At 42.7% G+C, this 24,583-nt stretch overlaps 1 protein-coding gene across 2 annotated transcripts in view; it reads left to right on the forward strand.

Moving 5' to 3' along the window:
* The window catches only part of SOS2 (SOS Ras/Rho guanine nucleotide exchange factor 2), a 90,619-nt gene that overhangs the window by 29,383 nt on the left and 36,653 nt on the right, over positions 1-24,583 (forward strand). For both annotated transcript variants that reach the window (XM_005290246.5, XM_065593978.1), the window contains 5 exons: positions 1,550-1,693; positions 9,736-9,846; positions 12,376-12,474; positions 22,880-23,007; positions 23,672-24,327. In XM_005290246.5, the coding sequence (XP_005290303.2) occupies positions 1,550-1,693; positions 9,736-9,846; positions 12,376-12,474; positions 22,880-23,007; positions 23,672-24,327 (1,138 nt within the window). The remainder of the gene's footprint in view (positions 1-1,549; positions 1,694-9,735; positions 9,847-12,375; positions 12,475-22,879; positions 23,008-23,671; positions 24,328-24,583) is intronic.

Genomic DNA, 24,583 nt, shown 5'->3' on the forward strand with positions numbered 1-24,583 from the left:
AAATACTTGCATATCCATTTTCAACCGCAACTTAGCAAATTTACATTGGCTGTAGCAGAGTAGGTGAAATTTGGCTTGAAGTATCCTAGTGTATAACGGAAGTGGTGACTGGTGCCTGAAATAAGAGGGAGGGACTGCAGGTAGCAGTCTTAGATGAATATTCTCAGACCAAGGTTTAAAAAGCAAGGTTCCCTGTTAGATGCAAACAATAGTTATAGTGCCAGATGGTCATGTGGGTAGAAAATCTGATCCTTATGCAATTATGCACCTGCACTTTACCAGGCAAGCAGCATAGCAGCAGGTGGAGGAGCTGGGGTTCCTAGGAAAGAGAGTACTAGGAAGAGGGGCTGCAGATGTCTCTCAAAAAGAGGAAGATGTGAAACCGTGGTAATTTACCTTAATTGACAGGGAAAGGGGGGAATTGATAAAGGGGTGGAGAGAGATTTGGGGGCTAAGGTGTGGGCAGGGAGAGATGGGATGAGTTCCTGAGCGTTGGATGGAGTGGGGCAAGGCTGGAGGTAGCTGGAGAAGCAACTGATGTCATTCAGAGGTTGGAGTCAAGAGAAGGGTACTTTCCAGATGGTGGGTTGGGGAAGTCTGCCCAGAGGGGTGTGTGAGGTACGGGACAGTAAAAGCAGGACTTGAAAAAGGAAGCTGCCACTTCCCTCTCCAAGCCCAGCTGGTATTCTGAAAAAGTGACTGCATAGCTTTGATCATAAAGTTTTGTCATTGAGACCTGAGCTGGGGGCTGTTTTTAAATTTTCACTTCAGTTTAAGTTCAGAGACCGAAAAGAGCAAGGAGGGTGATGGAGGGGAAATAATGACAGCTTTAAACTGCCCCTCTCCTCCTGATTGTGGCCTGTTAGTGTACAGGCTAAAAAAGTAGGACCCCATTGTCCTACCCAATGAATAACCGGTAGCCTCTCTCACAAGAAACACTGCTCTCGAACGCTGGATTGGATACTGCACCATGCTCTTGGACACTTAAAAGTAAAAATCGTGCAATGTTGGATCGAAGTGAATATGCCCAAGCATGACCGCTCAGCCTGAATTGACGCCTAGAACTTGACTTCCTTTCCCCTCTCTTTCTATTGTCTTGTACCTATTTAGGGTGTGTCTACACTGCACGTTCCTTATGGCGGCATGTAGAGCAGAGGCACTGCATAGACATGTAGACAGTGAGGCACTGCTTAGGCGAGTAATGACAAACCTGAATCCTGGGGGTATACCCTACATGGCTCTCTCTACGCCCAAGCAGTGCCGCTTCCGTCTGCACTGCTACCTCCACGCTGCTGGAGCTTTTTCCTGCTGCGGGGAAAGGCTCTGGCATGATGGAGGTAGCACAAAAAAGCTCCAGCAGTGAGGAGAAGCTCCAGCAGCATGGATGCAGCCTGTTTTCACTGCAGCGTGTAAGCAACGTGTGCCCCACACACTGCTGCCAGTGTAGACAAGGCTTAGATAGCTCACGCTTTGTTTGAAACACTTGGATGTCTGCAAAAGAGTAAAGGAAATGGTAACAAATATTACTAAAGCATAACTTTTTTCTCAGGATATCGATACGATCTTTAGCAACATTTCAGATATTCATGAATTGACTGTGAAGCTTTTGGGGTTGATTGAGGATACTGTTGAAATGACAGACGAAAGTAGTCCTCATCCTTTGGCTGGCAGCTGCTTTGAAGATCTGGCAGAGGTGAGTTTCTAAAATCACTTCATAGGAATAGTTTGTATCTTCATATTAAGCTAGTGTCCATGAGGTTCTGAACAGAGAATGATGATAGGGCAGTCATACAGAGCAATCTAGATTGCTTGGTAAGATGGGCCCATTCAAACCTGCCTTTTAATACAGACAGATACAAGGTCATGCATCCAGAAACAAAGAATGCAGGCCATGCGTGCATAATGGTGGGCTGTGTCTTGGAAAGCAGTGACTCTGAAAATGATTTAAGGGTCATAGTGGACAAGCCGCTCACCATGAGCTCCAAGTGTGATGATGTGACAAAAAGGGCTAATGCAATCCTTGGATGCATAAACAAGAGAGTAGGAGTAAGGAGGTGATTTTACCTCTGTATTCGGTATTGGGGAGACAGATGCTAGAATACTGCATCCAGTTCTGGTGTCAAAATTTTAAACAGGAGGTTGGAAATTTGGAGAGAGTGCAGAACGGTGCCACAAAAATTATTTGAAAGTTCCTTACAGTGAGAGACTTAGGGCTTGTCTACACGGGGACATTCAGGAAAATTAATCTGAATTACAGTGTGATTTTTAAGGTGGATTAGCAAAACCGCATTAAACCTGTGTGGACACTCTTAGGGCTCATCTTCACTACCAGGCAGATCGATACTGCTGCAATCGATGCAGCGGGTGTCAATTTAGCAGGTCTAGTGAAAACCCACTAAATTGACAAGAGAGTGCTTTCTGTCGACTCTGGTACTCCAGCTCCCTGAGAAGAAGAGTAAGGTAAGTTAACCAGATTGCGTCTCCCATCGATGCAGCTCAGTGAAGACACCAGGATAAGTTGACCTAAGCTACGTTGACTCCAGCTATGTTATTCACATAGCTGGAGTAGCATAACTTAGGTCCACTTACTCCGGTAGTGAAGAAAAGCCCTTATTCAGAATTCAAGTGACAATAATTTGGTTTAGCTTAATTCACTTTCAGAATTAAACTAAGGGCTTGTCTACACTAGAAATTTCTTCCTTGAGTGATGGTCCCTATTGTATTTCATTGAGGGCGATGTGTATGCACTCGGAGCTGGAACTTTTCAAAGTAGTAGTGTACTCCGGTCTGTGCATGCGCCCTCGTGGTTTCACCTGAGGCGATAAAGGGCAGGGCAGACTGACTGCATCTTTACTTCCTTCTCACCGCCTCATGGTCCGGGTCAGAGTTTCTGCTGTCTTCTCATCTTTGGTGACATATTTTCCAAACTTTTCTCCATAAAAACCTGTTTTTTATTCTTTATTTAGTCGGGATTTTGTTTTTTTGTAGTAGTTTTCTTATTTCTGAAAGTTTCATAGGATTAAAGACTGGGGAAGCCACTCTGTTTGGCAGGAAACCACCAGTCTGCTTCTGTCCTCCCCCCCCAGCACCCATATCTGGGTACTGGAGTTAGTTAGGATTTTGCTTGGTTTTCAGTAGTAATTTTCTTGTTTCTGAAAGTTCTGTAAGTCACAGGACTCAGGACACCACCTCGGCGGTTCCCAACCAACAATACCGCCTCCTCGCTCAGATTTCCTCCAGCACCCGTGTCTGGGTACTGGAGTATGATGCAGAGGCTGGGATTCAAAGTTTGGGCTTCCTGCCCTCATTTGTTCTCCCTCACCTAGGAGCACCAGCGTTGTCTTTACTGCTTGGGTGAAGCTCAGACTGCATCTAGGTGCAGCATCTGTCTCTCCTTCCTGTAGTAGGAAGAGATACTAAAACATAAGCCCTTTTATTAAAGGCCTGGTATAAGGCAGGACCTACTCACAAAATTTGGCAAGATCAGGGCTAATATTGCAAAAATACACATTCCTAAGAAGTGCTAGTCACAAAGTGCTCATGCAAACACATCCTGATATCAAATGGTATCGAGACATCCCAATAACAAGGATGGTACAAAAACATTCCCCAAGAATAACAGGAACACACTGACCCCTCCTAAAAGAAGGTCAGGATAACAGTACGTAATAAAAATGTTTTAATCAAACCAACATATACAAAATGGTGGGTAATAACTAGCGACATCAGGGGGCAGTAACTATGTCAAAGGGGCAGTACTAACTTGTTTGTATTGGGATACAAAGATGTATCTCAAAGGCAGTATCTTTGGCCAGCCTAGGGAGCAGTGAAAAGTCCCGCCACTGACTAAGCTGCATCCATTGTCATGGGCATATATGTCTTAGTATCCTCGTAGAGTCTCCCAGGTGCTATTACCGTGCTTCGTTGACAATAAACCTGACCCAGCGCCTTCGCTAAAAAACAAGTCTATGAATTTATTGGGCAATTTAATTGAGGTTTGCTATTTGCGCAGAGCTGGGACAGCACACTACGCAGCCAGCATCTGACCACATTTCCCTGCCCGTACGTAGGAAGTCAGAGCCCTTTGACTTGAGTGCCTTATGGAAGTCACCACGGGGCCACAGTTGGATCCTGGCTGGGGAACCCCCCTGTAGTCTGAATAACCCAAGAGTGCACCTGCTGCTGCAAAGACCTAGCCCAGCTTTGTTGGTACCAGTGCTACAGACCCCACGTCGGGGCCTAGCCATGAGTCACAGAAGCATCCACTTAGCATGGCAGTAAGTCTTCCCCCAGGTCTAAGGGGGATGCCGTGCTGTCCACTAGTTCCGGCCAAGCAGGGGCACCATGTTCTAAGACCCACAACAGTGACAAAAAGCCACATTGCTCACCGGACCTGCTGATCCTCGTTATGGACCTGCATGGCCTGGCATCGGCCCACTGGCATCTAGGGAATCGCTGGTCCTGAAACTAGTAACCTTACCGCCCTGTCCCATCCATAGATTGAGTGCCATTGATTCCAGGGAGACTCTCAGCTGCTCCTGGGCCTCATGAAACTCTGTGTCCTGGAAAAAATGCAGTCTCCACGTGACCTGGTACCCTCACCTACCAAGAGGGCACTATCCCCCATATCGGATCTGCCACCTTCTGGCCATGTTCATACAACATTGCTGGCTTCATCAGCGCTGCCACTGATGCAGGACTTCGGTTCCTCCTCAGAATCTGAGGGCCCAGACATCATGTATTGCCCAACACTTCTGTTCTGAGGACATGTCTATCAGGATATGGAGGGATTTAAGTCATCCTCCCCAGATGAGACTGTGGTGTTGATCCCCTCCCCCAGCTACCGCCGTCAGTTTCAAGAGCTGCTATGTAGGATAGCTCATGCCCTTGAGATACTATTGGAAGAGATGCAGGACAAGCAGTGCCACCTACTAGACATTTTGCCCGCATCAGTACTGGCCAGGGTCAACAAAGACATTCTCCAACCGGCATGCACTGTGTGGCACGCGCGCACACACACACGCACACACACACGTCAGAGTTTCTATTGAGTGGGCTAAACAATAGCACCCATGCTCCACCCCAATTGACAAGGAGGGCAAGAGATTGGATCTTATGGGCTGAAAGGTGGTGTCCTCAGCTGGCCTCTAGTTCCAAATCTCAAACTACCTGGCACTGATGGCCAAGTACAAATTCCTACACTATGGACAGATGGTGAAATTCATGGATAAGCTGCCGTCATAGGATTGTTCTGAATTCCAAGCAGATCTAAAGGAAAGTTGGTTGCTAAGTCCATACTTCAGGCTGCGGTTAATTCAGCAGACACATCCTCGCCCATTTTGGCAACTGGAATCGTCATGAGGAGGGAATCCTGGTTACACTCCTCAGGTTTCCCTAGAGAAATACAGAACACAATTGAAGATCTGCCCTTTGATGAATCACACCTCTTCAGTCAAAAGATGGATGATTCCTTGTAGTCGCTAAAAACTTCTAAAGCCAACTTGAAATCCTTAGGTATATACACGTCATTTCCAGAGTGAAAGTTTTATTGCCCACTGCCTGCACAACGTTACAGAACTTCCCGGTTCTACCACCAACGGGCCACAAACCTCCCCAGAAAGGTCCTAGGGCCCACAGTCCATCCACCTGTTCCAACAGTGCAGTCCTCCACACATCACGCTCATTTTGCGCTTAAGTGATATTTCTGAGCTCAACTAGAGAGCCATCAACCACCCCTTTCCGGGGCCGTTTCAAACTCTTTCTGCCGGTGTGGAGCATGATTACAACGGGCAAGTGGGTCCTGGACGTCATTCAATGTGGCTATGCCATGAAGTTTATGGCACTATCTCCTCCATATCCCCCACCCTGATTCCGTTCCATGGATCACTCTCACTACAGTGTTCTTACCCTAGAGTGGATTCCATCCTCTCCAGTTTTGGTTCCCTCTTCTTCTCCGCATATCGAAGCATCCTCCACCCTTACTACCAATGTTTCCGAGTCTACTCTCACAACGCAACGGCAGGCTCAGACACCCCAACCTAAGGGTGCTCCACCTGACAGCTTGGTTTATGGATGGACACCTCCGTTAGCGCAGGAATGCTCGCCGGTGGTCCAATACATCCTCTCCGATAGCAGAAAGTATTCGACAAGGCAATCATACCAGGCCAGGTGGCTCATTTCACTGCCTGGGCCCAACACAGAGGGCTTGCCCCCGAGGCTGTGGGCATTCCCATGGTATTAGATTACCTTCTCTCTCTCTGAAGGCCTTGGGACTTGCTCTCAGCTCCATCAAAGCGCACATAGCTGCCATTAGTACCTTCCACCCTCCTGTGGAGGGGCATTCCCTCTTCACCCACCCCTTGACTGCCAGATTCTGGAAAGGCCTTGTATGCAAATACCCTCCCATCCAGACTGTTGCTTCTCAGTGGGACCTCAACCTGGTCCTCACAGTACTAAGGGCCCCTTGCACTCCCATCCCTTCAGTCTCTGGCCTCCTCTCTTTTCTCTCTAAGAAAGTAACTTTCCTGGTTGCTGTTACTTCTGCAAGGAGGGTTGGTGAACTGGGGGCTATGATGGCAAACCCCCCTTTCACCACATTTCATAAGCACAAGGTTTCCCTGTGCCTGCATCCCAATTAATCCATACACCTTCCCATCGTCTTTCCCAAACCGCACACCTCAAATGAGGAACGGTGGCTTCACTTCCTCGATGTACATAGAGCCCTGGCCTTTAATCTACAAAGCCTTTCCGGAAGTCTTCAAGATGTGTGGTCCCTATCTGTATTCCAAACCCACCCTCCTTCCCCTCTGCTGTGGATTTGATAGGTCTGCGGTGGAGAAGGAACTAAAGAGACAGTTAGTCCCGCCCTGCCCTTTATCGCTTGGGCGAAACTACAAGGCAATGCAAGGGCGCATGCGTGGACCGGCCGATACAACTACTTGGAAAGTATCCTCAGACCCAGAGGAAGTGACAGCTACCAAAGTGGAACTGAAAGAGTCGGCATTCGCTACCACACTCCAAGAGCTGTTAGTGAAAGAGGCAACTAAGGGGACGCTGTCAAAACTGGCGCCATCAGTTTTGATGCCCTCAACCCCAGTGACCTCAGTGCTGACACCTTCAACATCAGAGCCTGTGCCCCAGGAGCAGAAGGACGACACTGAAACAATCCTGCATAGACCATGAGCTCCAAGCAACACATGGGATCATCCCACAAGGAGACTGTGAAACTTAATTCCAAGAAAAGAGTCCCTAAGTCTGCCTAGGTGGGAATGGCACACAGTGAAGAACCTTGGCACCAACCCATATTGATACCCTCAACCAAACTGAGATGCCCCGCTGGGTGGCCAACCCTCACACCTTATTAATGAAATATCATTTCCTTACCTGAAAGAGGGTATCTCCCTTCTTGTCAAAGATCCACCCAGCTCACAGGAAGTACTTGAGATTCACAGTGAGGCCAAATCACTGCCAGCAAAAGGTACTATTATTCAAAAACTCCGCAGCACTGAGTCTTTACAACCTGGCTAACAGAGGTTGCAGCATACCCGAGGAGGCAGGGCATCCATGTGTATGCTTACCTGCATAACTGTCTGGTCAAAGGCAGATCCCAGCATGAGACTGCAACAAACCTAGAATATTCTCCCTTCCTGTTTGCCCGGAGGTCGTCCTAGTGAATTGTGATGCAGAGGATAGAGTTCACAGGTCAGAGTGGGCAAACCTATTAGAGTTCAGGTTAATGTCATTGCAATCACTATTACTTGAGATAAGATCAGACTACAATGGTTACAGACTTGCCTTGGGTTGTTAAACCATATGCCAGCGTGGCATGTATGTGATGCTGCTTGCCAGACTTCACCCAAGGCTGCTACTTCTTAGGGTCAAATTCATCTGTTCCCCTCCAAGACATCAGATGGACAGTAAGGTCTTGGGGCCACCTCATATCGTTGCAGAGTTGACATGTGCTGGACCCCAAAAAATTAAGCAGAGGGGGTACTGTTTTTGTTCCTCCTACTCAACAAAGACTTCAGTCACAGATGCATCAGGCAAAAGTTGTGGAGCCTACCTGGACCACCTGCGAATGCAAGGGATCTGGTTCCTGGAGAACATAGGAGTTCCCATAAACATCATGGAACTCAAGGCCATCAGGCTGGCCTGTGTGGTGTTCCTGCCTGTCCTCTGAAATTCCACAGTGTAGAACCTGATGGATGCCACATCTTTGATGCACTGCATAAACAAGGAGATGCATGCTTCTCGCCCCTCTGCCTGGAGGCCATCAAATTCTAGATATGGTGCTAGCAACAGGGGTAACTCCAATGGCTCTTCACTTCCCAGGAGTCAGCATTGTCCTAGAGACTTCGTGAGAAGATAACCATGCCAGTCGTGAATGGTCACTGCAGAGAGATGTTGTAGTGCCAGTATTCTATCATTGGGGGGTTCCTGTATTAAACCTGTTCACCACCAAGGACAGTAACACACTGTCATCTCTGTTCCAGGTTCATTGACCAGCATCTTCCTTCCTTTGTCTTTCCACCTATTCCCCCATCTTCCATGGTGATTTCCAAATTCAAGAGTCACAGCCACGATGATTCTCATAGCACCACATTGGTCGCAGCCGTTTTGGTTGACAGACCTGCTATAGATGTCCATTCAGCCTCTGAACCAGCTCCCATAGTGCCTGGACCTGATTTTACAGCACCATGGCCAGATAGTTCATCCGGTCCTAAAGTCTCTGCACCTGACAGCCTGGATATTGGCTGGCTAAGTACTACGGTCAGGGACTGCCCATGGCAACTCCAGGAGATGCGATTACGGAGTAGAAAGACAACAACCAGGAGAGAGATACCTCTCCTATCTCAGGATGGCTGGACAACAACCAGGAGGACTTAATTGTCAACTTGGAAAAGGTTCTTGATCTTGGTGGCCTAACAAGGCTTGGCTCCTATGCAAGTACCACAGATCCTTGACTACTTGCTGCATCTGAAACACTGATCTTTTGTTCAGCTCCACTAAGGTCCATCCCATTCTGATCTCAGTTTGCCATCTGCCTGTACATTTGTGCTCCATCTTCTCTCGCCCAGTAGTATTGAAGCTCCTCAAGGATGTGATGTATATTTACCCACTGGTCAAAGAGATGGCTCCTGCCTCAGAACTGTGTCATCCTGTCGAGACTCGGACTCAAAAGAAGGCTCTTTCTGAAGACAGTCTTCCTAGCTGCAAGCACTTTGGCCAGGAGAGAGTGAGCGAGCTCCAAGCACTTAGGGCTGATCTTCCGTACATGAAATTTCATAGGAAATCAGGTCTTGCAACGTGTGAGGCACATGAGCACCTACTGTGGGATCCACACTGACATTAGCTTAGAGAACCAAAGTTACTGTGGGGTAATCATTGTTTTCATATGTGTTAGAGAAGCCTTTTCAAAACATGACTTGTTGGTGATGGGATCGCTACTGGACTGTAAGTAAGAATTTGCCTCTTGGCTACCACCATTTCATTAAAATTTGTGTTAATGACAAATACCGTGATGCTGAGCAATGCTCACAATAGGTTTGTGCATGCATTAAAATATACATTAATGAATTATGGGATATACTGAGTTATATTATTTTTGAGTGAGCTGAAACTTTCTTGAAAAATCGCATTAAACATCAGATCTCAATAAACAAATTGTGCAGCTGAGCACAAAAGATGTCCTGCTCCTTTTACTGTATATACATAATTATTTCCTCCTTTCTTTAGGAACAAGCCTTTGATCCATATGAAACTTTGTCCCAGGATATTCTTTCCCCACGGTTTCATGAACATTTTAATAACTTGATGGCTAAACCAGCTGTTGCGCTACATTTTCAGGTAAGCATGAAATCTCACTCAAGAAATACCACATTTCTTTTTTGAGATTCATCCTATATTTCCAGTTCCCAATCACTCTTTGGGGTTGGGGGAAATCCTAGTGGGATCCTGGATCATGATTTCTCCTCAGATTAAGGTATTTGGGCTGCGCCTCTCTTTTTGCAAATACTGGAGGCAGCTCAGACACGTCCGTGGGTCTTGGTCACTTCCCTTCAGCCCTTGTACTAGATTCTTTCCCTCCAGCAAAGCGGTGACATGGCATTCCTGCCTTTTCCATTGCCATCCCCGTTTTTAATACCAAATCAATGAACAATGTTCTCTCTCTCTCTCTCTCCTTCCCCACCTACACCTTGTCCTTCATCCAGTGGTTGACTTTTTTCAGGGATCCATTCCTTAACAGGACCACCCATTGAGCTCCTTCCCTTGTTTATTTTCCCCTTCCCCCCCAGCATGGCAGATCCTGCTAAACAGTGCCTACAAATGGCTAAGAGTTCTTCATCTGGAAGGAGACTCAAAGGAGCCACAGAAGGAGAGCTCTGCCACAGTTGCTCCTATCCCACAGACCCTGCTTGGGCAAGGACTCAGTTTGGACAGCTTGTTTAGGGTCTTTATGTCCCATCGTGCCAGCTGAGACTCCTCCCGAGACATCTCTTCAAGGGTGAGTCAGTCCTCTTCACCTTTTGGGACTCAATAAACAAGACCATCATTCTGCACCTGATGATTCCTTGGTCAGTGCAGTAAACCCCTTCTCTCCCCCCCACCCCTCCAAAAAAACAACAACCCCCAAACAAACAAAAACAACAACCCATGGCCGGTCCACCTCTGTAGGGAAAAGCTCTGGAGCCTTATCCCAGATACTCAGGTGACTACTGAGTCACTTGGGAAGGAAGCTGGCATCCTCTCTTGACTCTTTTTCCTCTCCCCACCCAATACTAAGAGTTGGACTGTGTTTGGGATGTTCCTTAGCATTTTGTCTCCGTCAAATTGGAGTGAAGGCAGAAGAGGTATGGTCAAGCCTTGAAGTCCCATGAACAACCATGAGCTGCCTCTGGCAATTGCAGAAAGAGAGGTCCAGTCTAGATGTCTTAGACTGACAGATCATTTCCAGAAAGGAAAACATTGGATAAATACATTTCCATTCCACAGTTACTTAATTTTAAGGTGTGTCTTTGATATCGCTCTGCTTTTTTTCTGATCCATGCTTAAAGTTATGTTCCTTTCCCAGGATCCCTTGGAAATTCTTTCTCCTCCTCTTGCCTTCTGAGTCACTGCGTTAGTTAACGGATCAAAAAGCAAAACCGCTTTAAAATCATTTTTGTTGATTAAATAAATATGTGAATCCCAAAGTTACTACGACTAGTATTATCCCGTGTATTTAACAAGATCTCCTGATTTCTGTGTCATGTCAGAGCGGTAGATTAAGGCAGAATTTAAATATCTGGGCCTATGGATCTAGCAAGGATCTGGAGGGAAAGACACGGTGCACTTTGAGATCTGGAGAGCAGGAGGTAGCATTGACAGAAGAGGGATGTGAGTGCCACAAACCCTTTTGCAGGGTGGTAGGAGGTGGGGTTCTTGAATTTCTTGTGGGGTACCCTTTGGTCCCATTGTCTCTGGGTCCCAAGTAGTCTGTAAGCTCTCACTGCATTCCAGCACCAAATTCTGCAGGAAATAGAAATTCCTTTTGTTACTTATAGTAAAATATCCATTAAAGAAGTGGGTTTGAGCATATCTGATTGATCATAATGTTTTTCAAGCTTTATGCCTTAATACCCTAACTTCCCAGGCATGACTGTGTGCTTTAGGTTTGTCTGCTTAGTCATGAATACGGTTTCACTGTAAAATTCTGCATGTTCTTAATTTTTGGCTTTTTGAGCTAGTGCTAATTAATAAGAAAAGGAAATGCATAACTAGTTTTTTGTGTAGATCTTAACACCAGGTGACCTAGGCTTTCCTGAGGAATATTTTGTTAATGCAATGGAAATCTTGATTGAGGAAAAACTTAATTATTGTGGCTGGTACTGAAGACATTGCTGAAGTATGAAGTCTGTTAAGGATAAAGGTCCACATGGCTTTGTGTGATCTGAGAGCTGTTTGTAAATTGTTTTGTAGTTAACATGTTCCAGCACATTGTATGTTGATTTGCTGTTTCTGGTTAAAATAGAGGTAATCACAGGTAAACTGATAAGTTGCCTATTTTATGAGGTTGCCACTGCAGATTCTCATCAAGGCAGTTGAGGATGCTGTAACTTGCAAGCCATGGGTGAATTTTTAATAGCAAACTAGGAGCATGTATGCAGTACCCTCTGATCTGTCCTGCTTTTAAAAAATGTGCTTCCAGTATTTACAATGCACTCTGCCTCCTTGCCTACCATCTTACCACACCTTACTCATTCAAGCCCTTCTTAAGATTCACTATATCTATATTTCTCACAAACAAATTAATAAAACTCTGGAAAAACCTCTCAACTTCTTCCCTCTTTTTTTGGCTTATATGTGGTAATAATGCCGCTTTTTTTTTCTTTTCAGTCTATTGCTGAAGGTTTTAAAGAAGCTGTACGGTATGTTCTTCCACGACTTATGCTGATCCCAGTTTATCATTGTTTGCACTATTTTGAATTATTACAGGTAAGACAGTAGTGCAGTTTCATATAAAGCATGAGTAATTTTAGTTTAACTAGGGAGTTAATTTTTATTTACTGTGCATGAAGATAGGATATGAATATATCAGAGGGGTAGCCGTGTTAGTCTGGATCTGTAAAAAGCGACAAAGAGTTTTGTGGCACCTTATAGACTAACAGACGTATTGGAGCATAAGATTTCGTGGGTGAATACCCACTTCGTCAGACGCATGGTCTGACGAAGTGGGTATTCACCCGTGAAAGCTTATGCTCCAATATGTCGGTTAGTCTATAAGGTGCCACAGGACTCTTTGTCGATGTGAGTATAGTTAAGCATAAACTTTACAGTAGTGATTGCATGGTTAGAAAGTAAATTGATTGTTACAATATATTATCAATATTAAATCATGCAAAATTCAAACTACTCCAGTTCTCAAAGCTTCCATAAATCTTTGATTATTGCTTGTGTGCTGTGGCATGCTAGGTCTATTTTTTATTAAATTGAACTGGCATTCAAGTGAGATTTTCATTAATTTTACAGTGTGAATTGCTTTTAATTCTTTGTTTACTTTTATTGCATACATTTTCCTAATTCAGTAAAAGATAGTTCAACTCAATGTCTGGGCCTCTCAGCTCAAGGCAAGCAAATCCATCTTATTATTTTTGGAAAACTTGTGTTTCACACTCAGCAAAATCAGAATAATCTATTTTGACTATTCAGTAGTTGTTTTGGGGTTCCAAGTGGCCACGGCTGAGAAATAAATAAAGTAGAAGCTTTGAAAGCCCAGCACATTTTCCCCATAATGAGGATGGGAGAAGAGTTACATCCACAACACTCCTTTTAAAAAAAAAAAAATTTTTGGAGAGGCTTTCATATTTTGTACCTTAAAAAGTGAGGACATTCGCAAGGATTTATGGAATCCTGATTTAGTTTGTGGTTAAATTATATTCCTGTAGCATTTTGTTTTCAATAGCTTTGTTACCAAGAACAAGACTGCATAGTTTGGAAACTGATGTGGATTTATAAATAATTCTGTGTGTTGGGAAATAAAGAGACATTAACTATACAAAAAGTAATCTGCGGGTATGACCAAAGATTACCTGTGTATCTAGTGCTTCTTATGTGCCCTGGCAAGGTGTAGTCCACACCGCAGCATATGTTTTTGCAGGTAACCCTGCTCATAGCATCTGATAAATAGCATAATAACAGTTGTGCATACCTCCATTTGTCTGTATTTGTTTGCTTCTGATTTGAGTTAATGGAGACAGGGACCCAGGCAGGATAGAGGGTCCATCAAAAGGCAGAAATACAACTCTTGTTGGGAGTATGAGATAAGCATTATAAATGAATAAACAAAGAACAGAAATGTGACTAGGGACAATGCGATATCTTGGCTATAGGGAGTGATCTTGGGACACTTGTAGCCTCAGAGATTTTTCATGATTGCAGACCATGTGCCAAAAATGTTTGCCCATCTCTGGTGTAGTAGAGATGGTGCTAAGAAATAGATTTGTAACACATTCGTGAACAAGTGAATGATTAATTAAACTATAAATATTTCATTTAAAGGAATGAAGTGATATTGGGTTATTTCTTAAATTTTATTATTGCGTGAGTGCTAAGAATTTTTTAATTAAGCTCACAATTAAAAAGATTACATTACCTAAAATGTATTGCAGGGGTAGGCAACCTATGGCACACGTGCCAAAGGCAGCACGCGAGCTGATTTTCAGTGGCACTCACACTGCCCGGGTCCTGGCCACTGGTCCGGGGGGCTCTGCATTTTAATTTAATTTTAAATGAAGCTTCTTAAACATTTTAAAAACCTTATTTACAACAATAGTTTAGTTATATATTACAGACTTATAGAAAGAGACCTTCTAAAAACGTTAAAATGTATGACTGGCACGCGAAAACTTAAATGAGAGTGAATAAATGAAGACTCGGCACACCACTTCTGAAAGGTTGCCGACCCCTGATGTATTCTGTGCATATTGCAGTGATATGAGGCTTCCCTCAGCGTGTGGTCAGTTTGTATTGTCATGCAACTAATACAACCTTTCAGTTCTATATTGCTAGATGGTCTTTGTGTACAGTTCCAAGGATATACTTAATATGTGTGGAAAGAAATAGCAAACTTTGCAACCTAAAACTTATCACATTGTAGCACTCAGACAAGTTAAAATCTACTTAACAGTGGAAAAAACTGAATGGAAACTCAAGTTAACAATTATTGGGTTTTTCAAGTATTTAATTCTGTTAATGTGTAAGATTGTTAACATTTTTAAATGATAGTTTAATTTTCACTCTTTATGCTGTTTACTTTTTGCAGTTCAGTCAACGTTAGATAATGAAAACATAATTGGTTTTACTTGGAGTCTCATGTCTTAGCACAGGGTTATAATGTTTGGGTTGTCAACAGCCTGTAGTAATGTTTAAATCTAAGTGGTTTCCTTTTATTTTTAATCTGTGAAAATATTTCTACTGTTACTAAGTTTTGAAACAACATTTTTAACCACCTAAATTTTTGTTCCAAACACCTGGGCTTTGTTGTGGTTAGAAGATGTAAATTGCCTTAATTATACTACACTTTGAATGCCTTCATGAAGTTTATAATTTTATTGAGTGAGACTTAAAAGATGAACAAAATACAAAGCATTCTTGATTCTTGGAGTAGCCTGACTTGTCTTAGGCTACATCTACACTACAGGGGGGGGTCGATTTAAGATACGCAAATTCAGCTACGCGAATAGCGTAGCTGAATTCGACGTATCGCAGCCGACTTACCCCGCTGTAGGGATGGCGGCAAAATCGACCTCTGCGGCTTCCCGTCGACGGTGCTTACTCCCACCTCCGCTGGTGGAGTAAGAGCGTCGATTCGGGGATCGATTGTTGCGTCCCAACGGGACGCGATAAATCAATCCCCGAGAGGTCGATTTCTACCCGCCGATTCAGGCGGGTAGTGTAGACCCAGCCTTAGTTGTTAGTTCAGAAGACATAAGTCTTCATACCACTAGCATCAATTGGCTATACTTTTGCGGGGTTTTTTTTTTTTTTTTTTTTGCCAGCCCTTGGTTTGGGGTCAGTACTAATAGACGTGTAAATACAGTGTTTGTTTCAAAGAAGAATAACCATAAGGAGAACTTAATCATTGACGGTTGTTCTCTTTCCCTCACAGCAAAATGCATTTTTTAATGTGACAATTCTCTGACATTTTTTGAATGTCTTTAAAATGTGAATACCTTAACCAGTTTAGTGGCCTGTGTGATGCAGGAGGTAAAACCGATTATCTTAATGTTCCCTTGCTGCCAAAAAAAAAAAATTCTATGAATAGGCTATGTCTTAGTATTACGTTGAAATATGAAATCTTAGGCTCCAGTCCTGCAAAGACTTAAGCATGTGCATAAAATTATGCATTGAGTAGTCTCATTGAAGTCAGTGGAAGTACTCACAGTGCATAAGGTTAAGTACAAACATAAATCTTTGTAAGATTAGGGCCTTAGAGTGTTTAGACAGTTTTCAGCTACAGGATCTAGCGTTTAATTTAGTGTGGTGTTTTCACTTTGGTGTTCTGTGCATTTGAGGATTGCATGCTTTATTTACAAACTTGCTAGATCTTATTTGTTTCATGATTCTAGAAGACTTGTTGCTATTTATATTCCAAAATGCAAAACAGAGAAGGTACTTAAATCTTTTCTAGATAAGCTTGGTCTCGTCTTTCTAATCTCATAAGAGACTTTTTGTCTGTAGAGACTTTCAGCACACCAATAACTCCTGTTAATGCTAGTGGGAACTACATACACACACCCTCTGCATGAATGGAAGAACAGATTGTTGGGTATCAACTTTCTTTTACCTTTAAGTGTAGAAACTTGTAAATAACTGCAGAAATATTTTGCTGGGTTTTTTTAAGTTTACATTAAATGCTCTTGTTTAAGTTATAACTTAAAAATAGATAAAGCCGCAAGATGATACATGGGCAATACTTTGGCAGATTTATTCTTGATTATAGGAAAAATCCAAAGCTTTTTTACTAAGTGTGATGCATTTTGATTTACATGCAAAGATGAACAGAATACCAGGCTTTGGGGCAGTGTTCTAGCTCAGCTACAGGGATTGCCACTAAAAAAATCAGCAATTGCCCAGTTATTTGTCCTTGTAAGTATAGGGAGGGAAACCACTGAAATCTTGAATACTATTGTATAGTAAATGTTGGGAATGTTCAAAAAAGAACTAGATAAATTCATGGAGGATAGGTCCATCCATGGCTATTAGCCAGGATGGGCAGGGATGGTGTCCCTAGCCTCTGTTTGCCAGAAACTGGGAATGGGCGACAGGGGATGGATCACTTGATGATTACCTGTTCTGTTCATTCTCTGTGAAGCACCTGGCATTGGCCACTGACGGAAGACAGGATACTGGGCTAGATGGACCTTTGGTCTGATCCAGTATGGTCGTTCTTTTGGGAAATGTTGCGTCTTTAATGGTGACAAATGAATAACTTCAGGTTAAAATTTGAACTTCATATTACATTGTGAAAACTTCTGCTTAGTGATTTAAAAAAATATCCCCAATGTTGATGTGGATTCAGAAAGGTATAGAGAACAATACTTACAGTATATTAATGCCATTACATAAGTTGTTGGTTTTCCTTCTCCTTGAATGCTGTAGTAACTTCATCTCATAAAGAATGTAGCAGAAATGGAAACAGTTTAGACAAGTACAACAAAATTCTTAGAGGCATGAAAGAGAGGTTTCATGTTTCTGAAGGCATGAAGAGAGGTTAAAAAGATTAGGACTACTTAACCTCAAGAGAGGAGAAGATAAATAAAAAAAGCAACTGAATAATGGTATATAAAACAACAAATGCTCCAGAGAAGGTCAATCAGACACTTCTCTTTATCCTGTCATCTGCGTGCAGATCTGGTCGCCCCATCTCAAAAAAGATATATTGGAATTGGAAAAAGTTCAGAAAAGGACATCAAAAATATTAGGGGTATGGAATGGCTGCCATATGAAGAGAGATTAATATGACTGGGACTTTTCAGCTTGGAAAAAAGACGACTAAGGGGGGATATGATAGAGGTCTGTAAAATCATGACTGGTATGAAGAAAGTAAATAAGCAAGTGTTGTTTACTCATAACACAAGAACTAGGTCACCAACTGAAATGAATAGGCAGCAGGTTTAAAACAAACAAGAGGAAGTATTTCTTCACACAACGCACAGTCAACCTGTGGAACTCTTTGCCAAGACTATAACAGGGTTCAAAAAAGAATTGAATAAGTTCATGGAGGATAGGTCCATCAATGGCTATTAGCCGTGATGGACAGGGATGCAAAGCCATGCTTTGAAGTGTCTGTATCCTCTGTTTGTCAGAAGCTGGGAATGGGTGATGGGATGGATCACTTGATGATTACCTGTTCTGTTCATTCCTTCTGAAGCACCTGACATTGGCCACTGTTGAAAACTGGGCTAGATGGACCATTGGTCTGACCCAATGTGGCCGTTCTTATGTTCATACAATATGAGAGCTAGGAGACAACGACAAAATAAATAGGTGATAAATTCAAAAGTGCTAAAAGGAAATCTCTTCTTACATACTTGTATAATTACCCTGTGAAATTCACTGTTGTAAGGTATTTGTGAGTCAGCGTTTACTAGGATTCAGAAAAGGAATGGGCACCTCTATGAACAACAAGCATATTCACAGTTCCGTGAAGATAAAATATAAGGGATGTTAAGTCTTTTGCTTCATGATATAAGGCAACCATTTAATTGACTGAGGTGAGGCGATAACTTCCCCTGTGGCATATTAGTACATAATTTCCTGTAATAGAACTTCTACATCTTATTCTAAAGTATCTGGTTGTACTAGATAAGCCATTGCTGTGGTTCTGTTTTAGTGTGATCCTGTGTGCAGTGAACTCTGCATTGGGATATAAATCTACCCATGTTCCCTGGCAGATCTAAAGACTGCAGGACAGCCTGTCTGTGGTTGATGTTTCAGCCTGTGGACTAGAATAGCAATGTTTGTATTTCCATGTGCTCCATTTTCATGCAGAGGTTTTGGGCTACTGCATTCTTTAAGCTGCAGAACCCTGCACTGTTGTGCACAAGCCCACCTGTACAGCCACTCCACTCAGGACCTCCCTCAAAAGATATTACAGGTTTGTCATAGAGGTTCTAAGAGAAGGAATAAAGGTGTTTGATCTTGCAGTAATGCTGAGAAACAGAGGTAGCCAAGTATAGTCTGCATAGGAATTCTGCAACTAGTTATCAATCTTAGAATATTCTGTGGTTCAAAATACGGTGATTAACTTTTGTAACTAATGAAAAACTCTAATATCAGATGCACATTAGATTGAGTTCCTTGATGATCACAAATTCAAGGAGATCATAACTTCTCTCTTGCTTCAAAGGTACCTACTATAAAAATACCATTTATCAGATTTCCAGACCAGCTTTATGAATCTATTTCAAGGAACTCAGGGTCAAAGAATTTATCTAAACCCTGAACAAGCTGCCAACCATCTTCAGACTCTTGAGAGCCATTCAAGTAAGGAAGGAATATGACCTCTGCATCGAATCCGTGAAGACTTTCCTTTATTGATGGACTAGCATATTCTCCACCCTTTTAAACTGTGACTGAGGACCAGGGCCGGCTCCAGGCACCAGCTGAGCAAGCTGGCGCTTGGGGCGGCAGATTGTTCGAGGCGGCATTCCGCCCAATCCTAGGGCGGCACGGCCGCTTTTTTTTTTTTTTTTTATTCTGCTCTGGCCGCCCTGTAGGGGGGTCCTCTTCCTTCCCTCCCCGCCGACTGGAGCGGAGCCCTCGTGGCAGGCGGCAGGAGGCGGCGCAGCGGGAGGGGCCGCGTGGCAGTGCCCCTGATGTAGCCCTGGCCGCCCTCTTCTCTCTCTCTCTCTCTCTCTCCCGCCCGTTCCAGCCGGTCCCCCTGCACCTGTGCTCCGGCTGCACCACAGGGTTTTTTTTTTTTTTTTTGTTGCTTGGGGCGGCCAAAAAGCCAGAGCCGGCCCTGCTGAGGACAGACTATGAATTATCTTTTTGTTGAAATTTATCTTCAAATCCACTCACTTCAGAGATCTCTTGCATAGAATGGCTTGTTACATAGTTGCCAAACAACCCAAAAGATATTAAATTCTGTCTTTTTTATCCCTTTCATTATTGTTTAATCATTAGCAGCAGATATAGAGAACGAACAGCAGCATTTTATAGACTTTCAGCACCTTATCGTTTGTAGTCACCAGTGAGAAATACATATGAACAAAAATATAGCTCCTCACCACATTATACAACATTTTTCTTACGTTGAGCATGGTGTGTTTTCGTGCTCCATAGTTTGAGGGTATAATCACACAATGCCACTGCTAATCCAGTCTCTGACCTGTCCTGAGCAGAATACTTATTAGTGCAAAATTTCATAATGATCTTGTGATGGACAACCTTTGGAGATAAATGTAGTCTTGTCCTTGACCACCACAGGTTGATTGGCTCCTTAAGTAACTCTGTGCCCAGTTCATCTAAAACGTAAGACAACAGAAAAGTGTGTCAACACAATAAGAGTGGGTGGGTCAGCTTTTGTGGCCCGCATCATGCAGGAGGTCAGACTAGATGATCATAATGGTCCCTTCTGACCTCTATGAGTCTATTATAGTACTGTTTTTTGGCATTCTATTACATCAGTAAGGAAGAGTGTCTTAACATTTGTCAAGAGCTACAACAACTGTTCTCTACAAACATTGCCTCCAAAGTGTGTTCAGGTGCCAAGACATGAGACCAAAAGCAGAAATACAATTAATTGAACTCATTCTACAATTGCAAGGGGACTTTTGCACAGTTTTAGAGGATGTTCCAAGAGATTAGATCCACACAAGATCATCCATTCTAGAATACCAGAGGGAAGGAGGGAACGAAAATATCACAATTCAGTTCTTCACAACCAATAGTTGTGCTTATCAGTGGTCAGAAGAACTCTAATGCCCTTCATTCCTGTTGTCGGTCATTTCCTTCAAAAACGAATAAAAAAGTTGACAAAACTGTTGTGATTGTCAGTTTACCAATATTAATATTCTGTCACATCTCTGGCAAAAACATGTTCCTTTTTTCTTATCCTGTGAATAGCAAATAAATTGCACTCATATGTTGATTTAGTCGAAAAGCTTGGCTGTAAAGGGCAAGAACTTGAGAGAGTAAAGTTTGCCAGAACAAGTTGCCTGAATTGGATTCCGAAAACTCAATATGTTGGAAACTAGAAATGGGAGAGATTTCCCTATATCTTTACACAAAATGAAAATAGATGCCATGTAATGTCCACTAGCTACAGTTTTAGACTATTTTCTGGAGCTGTTTCACTAAGCTAAATACAATCTTTTTGTCAGCGTATGCCAGCGATGATCTCTTATTTTGGAAAGAGTTTGGAAGAAATCCTCCCAGGGAATCTGAGGACCAGAATCAGCATATTGTCACAATCCTTAGCTATTTGCGTGTTTTAGGACTTCATAAACCTCATGTCATTTTTTTCAGACCCAGTCTTATGTTCTCCCCCCTTTTTCCTTTGCTGTTTTAGGGTTTTTCCTTGTGAAGTGGAAAAGAGGGGTTACTCACCATGGCAAGTGCCTTATTTTCTATACGCCTCTTCTCAGCATGCATAATCCTCACAAATTCTCAGATATAAAAGTTCTTTGATTTCCATGATATACAGACTGGGGAATGTTTGGCCATCTGGAAAATATAGGTGGTAGTACTTTGAATCACATAAAGGGAGAGGGCCCATCTGGTCAATCCTGTTATCTCAATTACTTTTAGAGCCAGCTAATATCCTTGCTGAGAGAGCATACTGGGAAAGAAAAAGAAGGCTACTGCCATACTGAGTGATTGTGGGTAAGATTCCTCTTAAAATACATAGGGCAAACATGAGTTAGCCCATAGTGGGTGGCTAATTGGCTTGATTTTGCCCAGTAGACCAGTCTGCCTGAATTTTCTTGTCTACTAAGTTTTTCATGCAATCTTAACTTACAAGAGGAATTTACAGTTAAAATCGTATAGACTCTTCAGTTACTCATCATAATATTCTTATGCTGTTAATATTTTATGAACCATTATCTTAAAGAATGTGAAGTTTTCTGTAACCCCTTTTTTCTTACAAGTGAGTGTTGAGATAAATATCGACTATGAAAGCTAATTAGATTTTTATAAATCAGTGAGTTCCTGCATAGTGGAGAAGGAAAAATCTTGTTTTCCCTAGTAAGTGAAGCAAACATTATCACTGGAAAAGCAGCAAAGAGTCCTGTAGCACCTTATAGACTAACAGACGTATTGGAGCATGAGCTTTCGTGGGTGAATACCCACTTCTTCGGATGCATGTGACTCTTTTGCTGCTTTTACAGATCCAGACTAACACAGCTACCCCTTTGATAATTATCACTGGAGTTGATCATTTGTTGCTAGTATTAAATCTGGAATTTCAAACTTTATCTTTGCTAGTAGAGAGAATGGTATATGAAGTTGACCTTTGCTCTTACCCATCTGCTGGACTTGGTTAAAGTTATCTATCAATCTATAACCCACTAAAGGCATGTCTATGCATACAGTGCTTCAGCGGCGCAGCTGTAGTTTGTGTGGTGAAGACGCTCTATGCTGACTGGAATGATTCCTTAGAATATGTGCTAACTACTTGTGCTAAACAATCTATTCCACCTTGCATTTAGCTGTGGCTCCAAGTACCTTTTCCAGACCTGAAGAAGAACTCTGTGCTGCTCAAAAGCTTGTCTCTCTCACCAACAGAAGTTGGTCCAATACAAGATATTATCTCACCCACCTTGTCTCTCTAATATCCTGGAACCAGCATGGCTACAACTACAATGCATCGTTAGTTGAAACACTATTAAACTACTAAAAAAGTGTGTCGTTGCTGTAGTACTGACATACAGTTTCAGGACTGTTCCAAGCCTCTAGACTAGTGAACACTGCTAACTTCAAAGGCCAATGATCATTATGAAACAGAACAATTTAAGTGAAAGGATTTAAAGAAAAATATCCTGTAGGGTTTTTTGACAACTCACGGTAAGGCTATCTAGTATCTTTCTTTATCTCAGAATCTCTCCCTTTCACACACAAGCTCACACTCTCACTCAAAAGCTATTTATTTTTCAGGTTATCTGATAGATGTGTTTTCATTTCAGTAACTACTTTGACAGGCATTGGTGGTCTTGTGGGTGAGATTTGCAAAATCACTCAGCATTGGTTATTGACTTCAGTAGGATCAAAGTCAGGTGAACACTGAGTGTTTTTGAAAACAACCCTACATATGAATATATTTGTTTTTGTCTGTATATATCTCTAAAGAAAACCTATTCAGTTGAACAGAAATGGATTTGTTTTGTCATTGTAGCAATTGCAGGAATGCAGTGAAGATGAAGAAGACAGGGAGTGCTTGAAACAAGCCATTACTGCTCTTTTAAATCTCCAGTGCAGCATGGAGCGCATTTACAATAAACATTCACCTAGACGGCGGCCTGGGTAAGAATACAATCAAGGAAGCCTCTTGTAGCCCAAAGTAAGTTAGAAGGAAGATATCTAGAGGTGGCAGTGTTTCCCTATTTCCCCCTTCGTTGACTTATGTAAAAAAGCAGCATGTTTTTGTTCGACACTTGCACATGCCAAACATCAAAGCTAGCAGACTTCAATCTGTTGCCTTTCCAAGAGTGTTCACTTACAACCCTCCATACCCCATTCTTGAATAGTTTAAAGCCTTGTCTACGCTGCCACTTTACAGCGCTGCAACATTCATGCTCAGGGATGTGAAAAAACACCCCCCTAGCACTGCAAGTTTCAGCGCTGTAAAGTGGCAGTGTAGACTGTGCACCAGCACCGGGAGCCACGCTCCTAGCGCTGGTAACTACTCCCCTTGTGGGGCGGGGTTTGTTTTTACAGCACCAGGAGAGCGCTCTCCCAAAGCTGGTGCCACGACTACACAGCCACATTAATGTTGCTAGAGAAGACATACACTTAGTCTTTCCCTGGCAATTCACTGTCCTTTATACATTTGTGGTTAAGCATGATTAGGGCATATTTAGGTTGGGGGTGGGGGAATAGCATACAGTGTTAAATTTAGTGGTGTGTTTTTCAGTCTCTGCGGCAATAATACGGAAGAAGCTAACCAGATAAAATTGTTTGTTTCTAGGGAGACAATTTGTCGTTTTTACAACCGCCAAGTAAGAAGCAAGCACCTGGCCATCAAAAAAATGAATGAGATCCAGAAAAATATTGATGGTTGGGAAGGCAAAGATATTGGCCAGTGCTGCAATGAATTCATAATGGAAGGTGTGCTGACAAGGATGGGAGCCAAACATGAACGCCACATATTTCTCTTTGATGGTTTACTGATCAGCTGTAAAACTAATCATGGACAATCGCGGCTTCCAGGTTACAGCAATACAGAGTACAGACTTAAGGAAAAAATTATCATGAGGAAAATGCAGATCATTGACAAAGATGACACTTGTGAATACAAACATGCTTTTGAGCTAGCGTCTAAAGACGAAAACAGCATCGTGTTTGCTGCCAAGTCTGCTGAAGAGAAGAACAATTGGATGGCAGCTCTGATTTCCCTTCAGTATCGCAGTACGCTGGATCGAATGCTTGACTCAGTGTTACTGCAAGAAGAAAATGAACAGCCACTGAGGCTGCCCAGCCCAAATGTGTATCGTTTTGTAGTGGAAGACTCTGAGGAAAACATTGTTTTTGAGGACAATCTGCAAAGTAGGAATGGAATCCCGATCATTAAAGGAGGAACTGTAGTGAAACTAATTGAAAGGCTAACATACCATATGTATGCAGGTATGCTTTATTTATTTTTCTCTGTAATTTGGCACATTTTGTAATATCTTACTAATTCTTTAGGTAACGTTTGGATAGCCAATAAGATTAATCTTTTTGTCTCTTGCTTGCTTTCCCACTGAATAGCTGTTTAAAGTCAAGATGTGGGTCATAGTTTAGGGCCAGGAGGGATCACTAGATCATATAGTGTGACTTCCTGTATATGACAGGCCACCAGCACCTAAACCCAACAACCAAAATGAGACCCGAGTATTAC

The sequence above is a fragment of the Chrysemys picta genome, chromosome 4 (genome assembly GCF_011386835.1).
Source record: "Chrysemys picta bellii isolate R12L10 chromosome 4, ASM1138683v2, whole genome shotgun sequence".
Lineage (NCBI taxonomy): Eukaryota > Metazoa > Chordata > Testudines > Emydidae > Chrysemys > Chrysemys picta.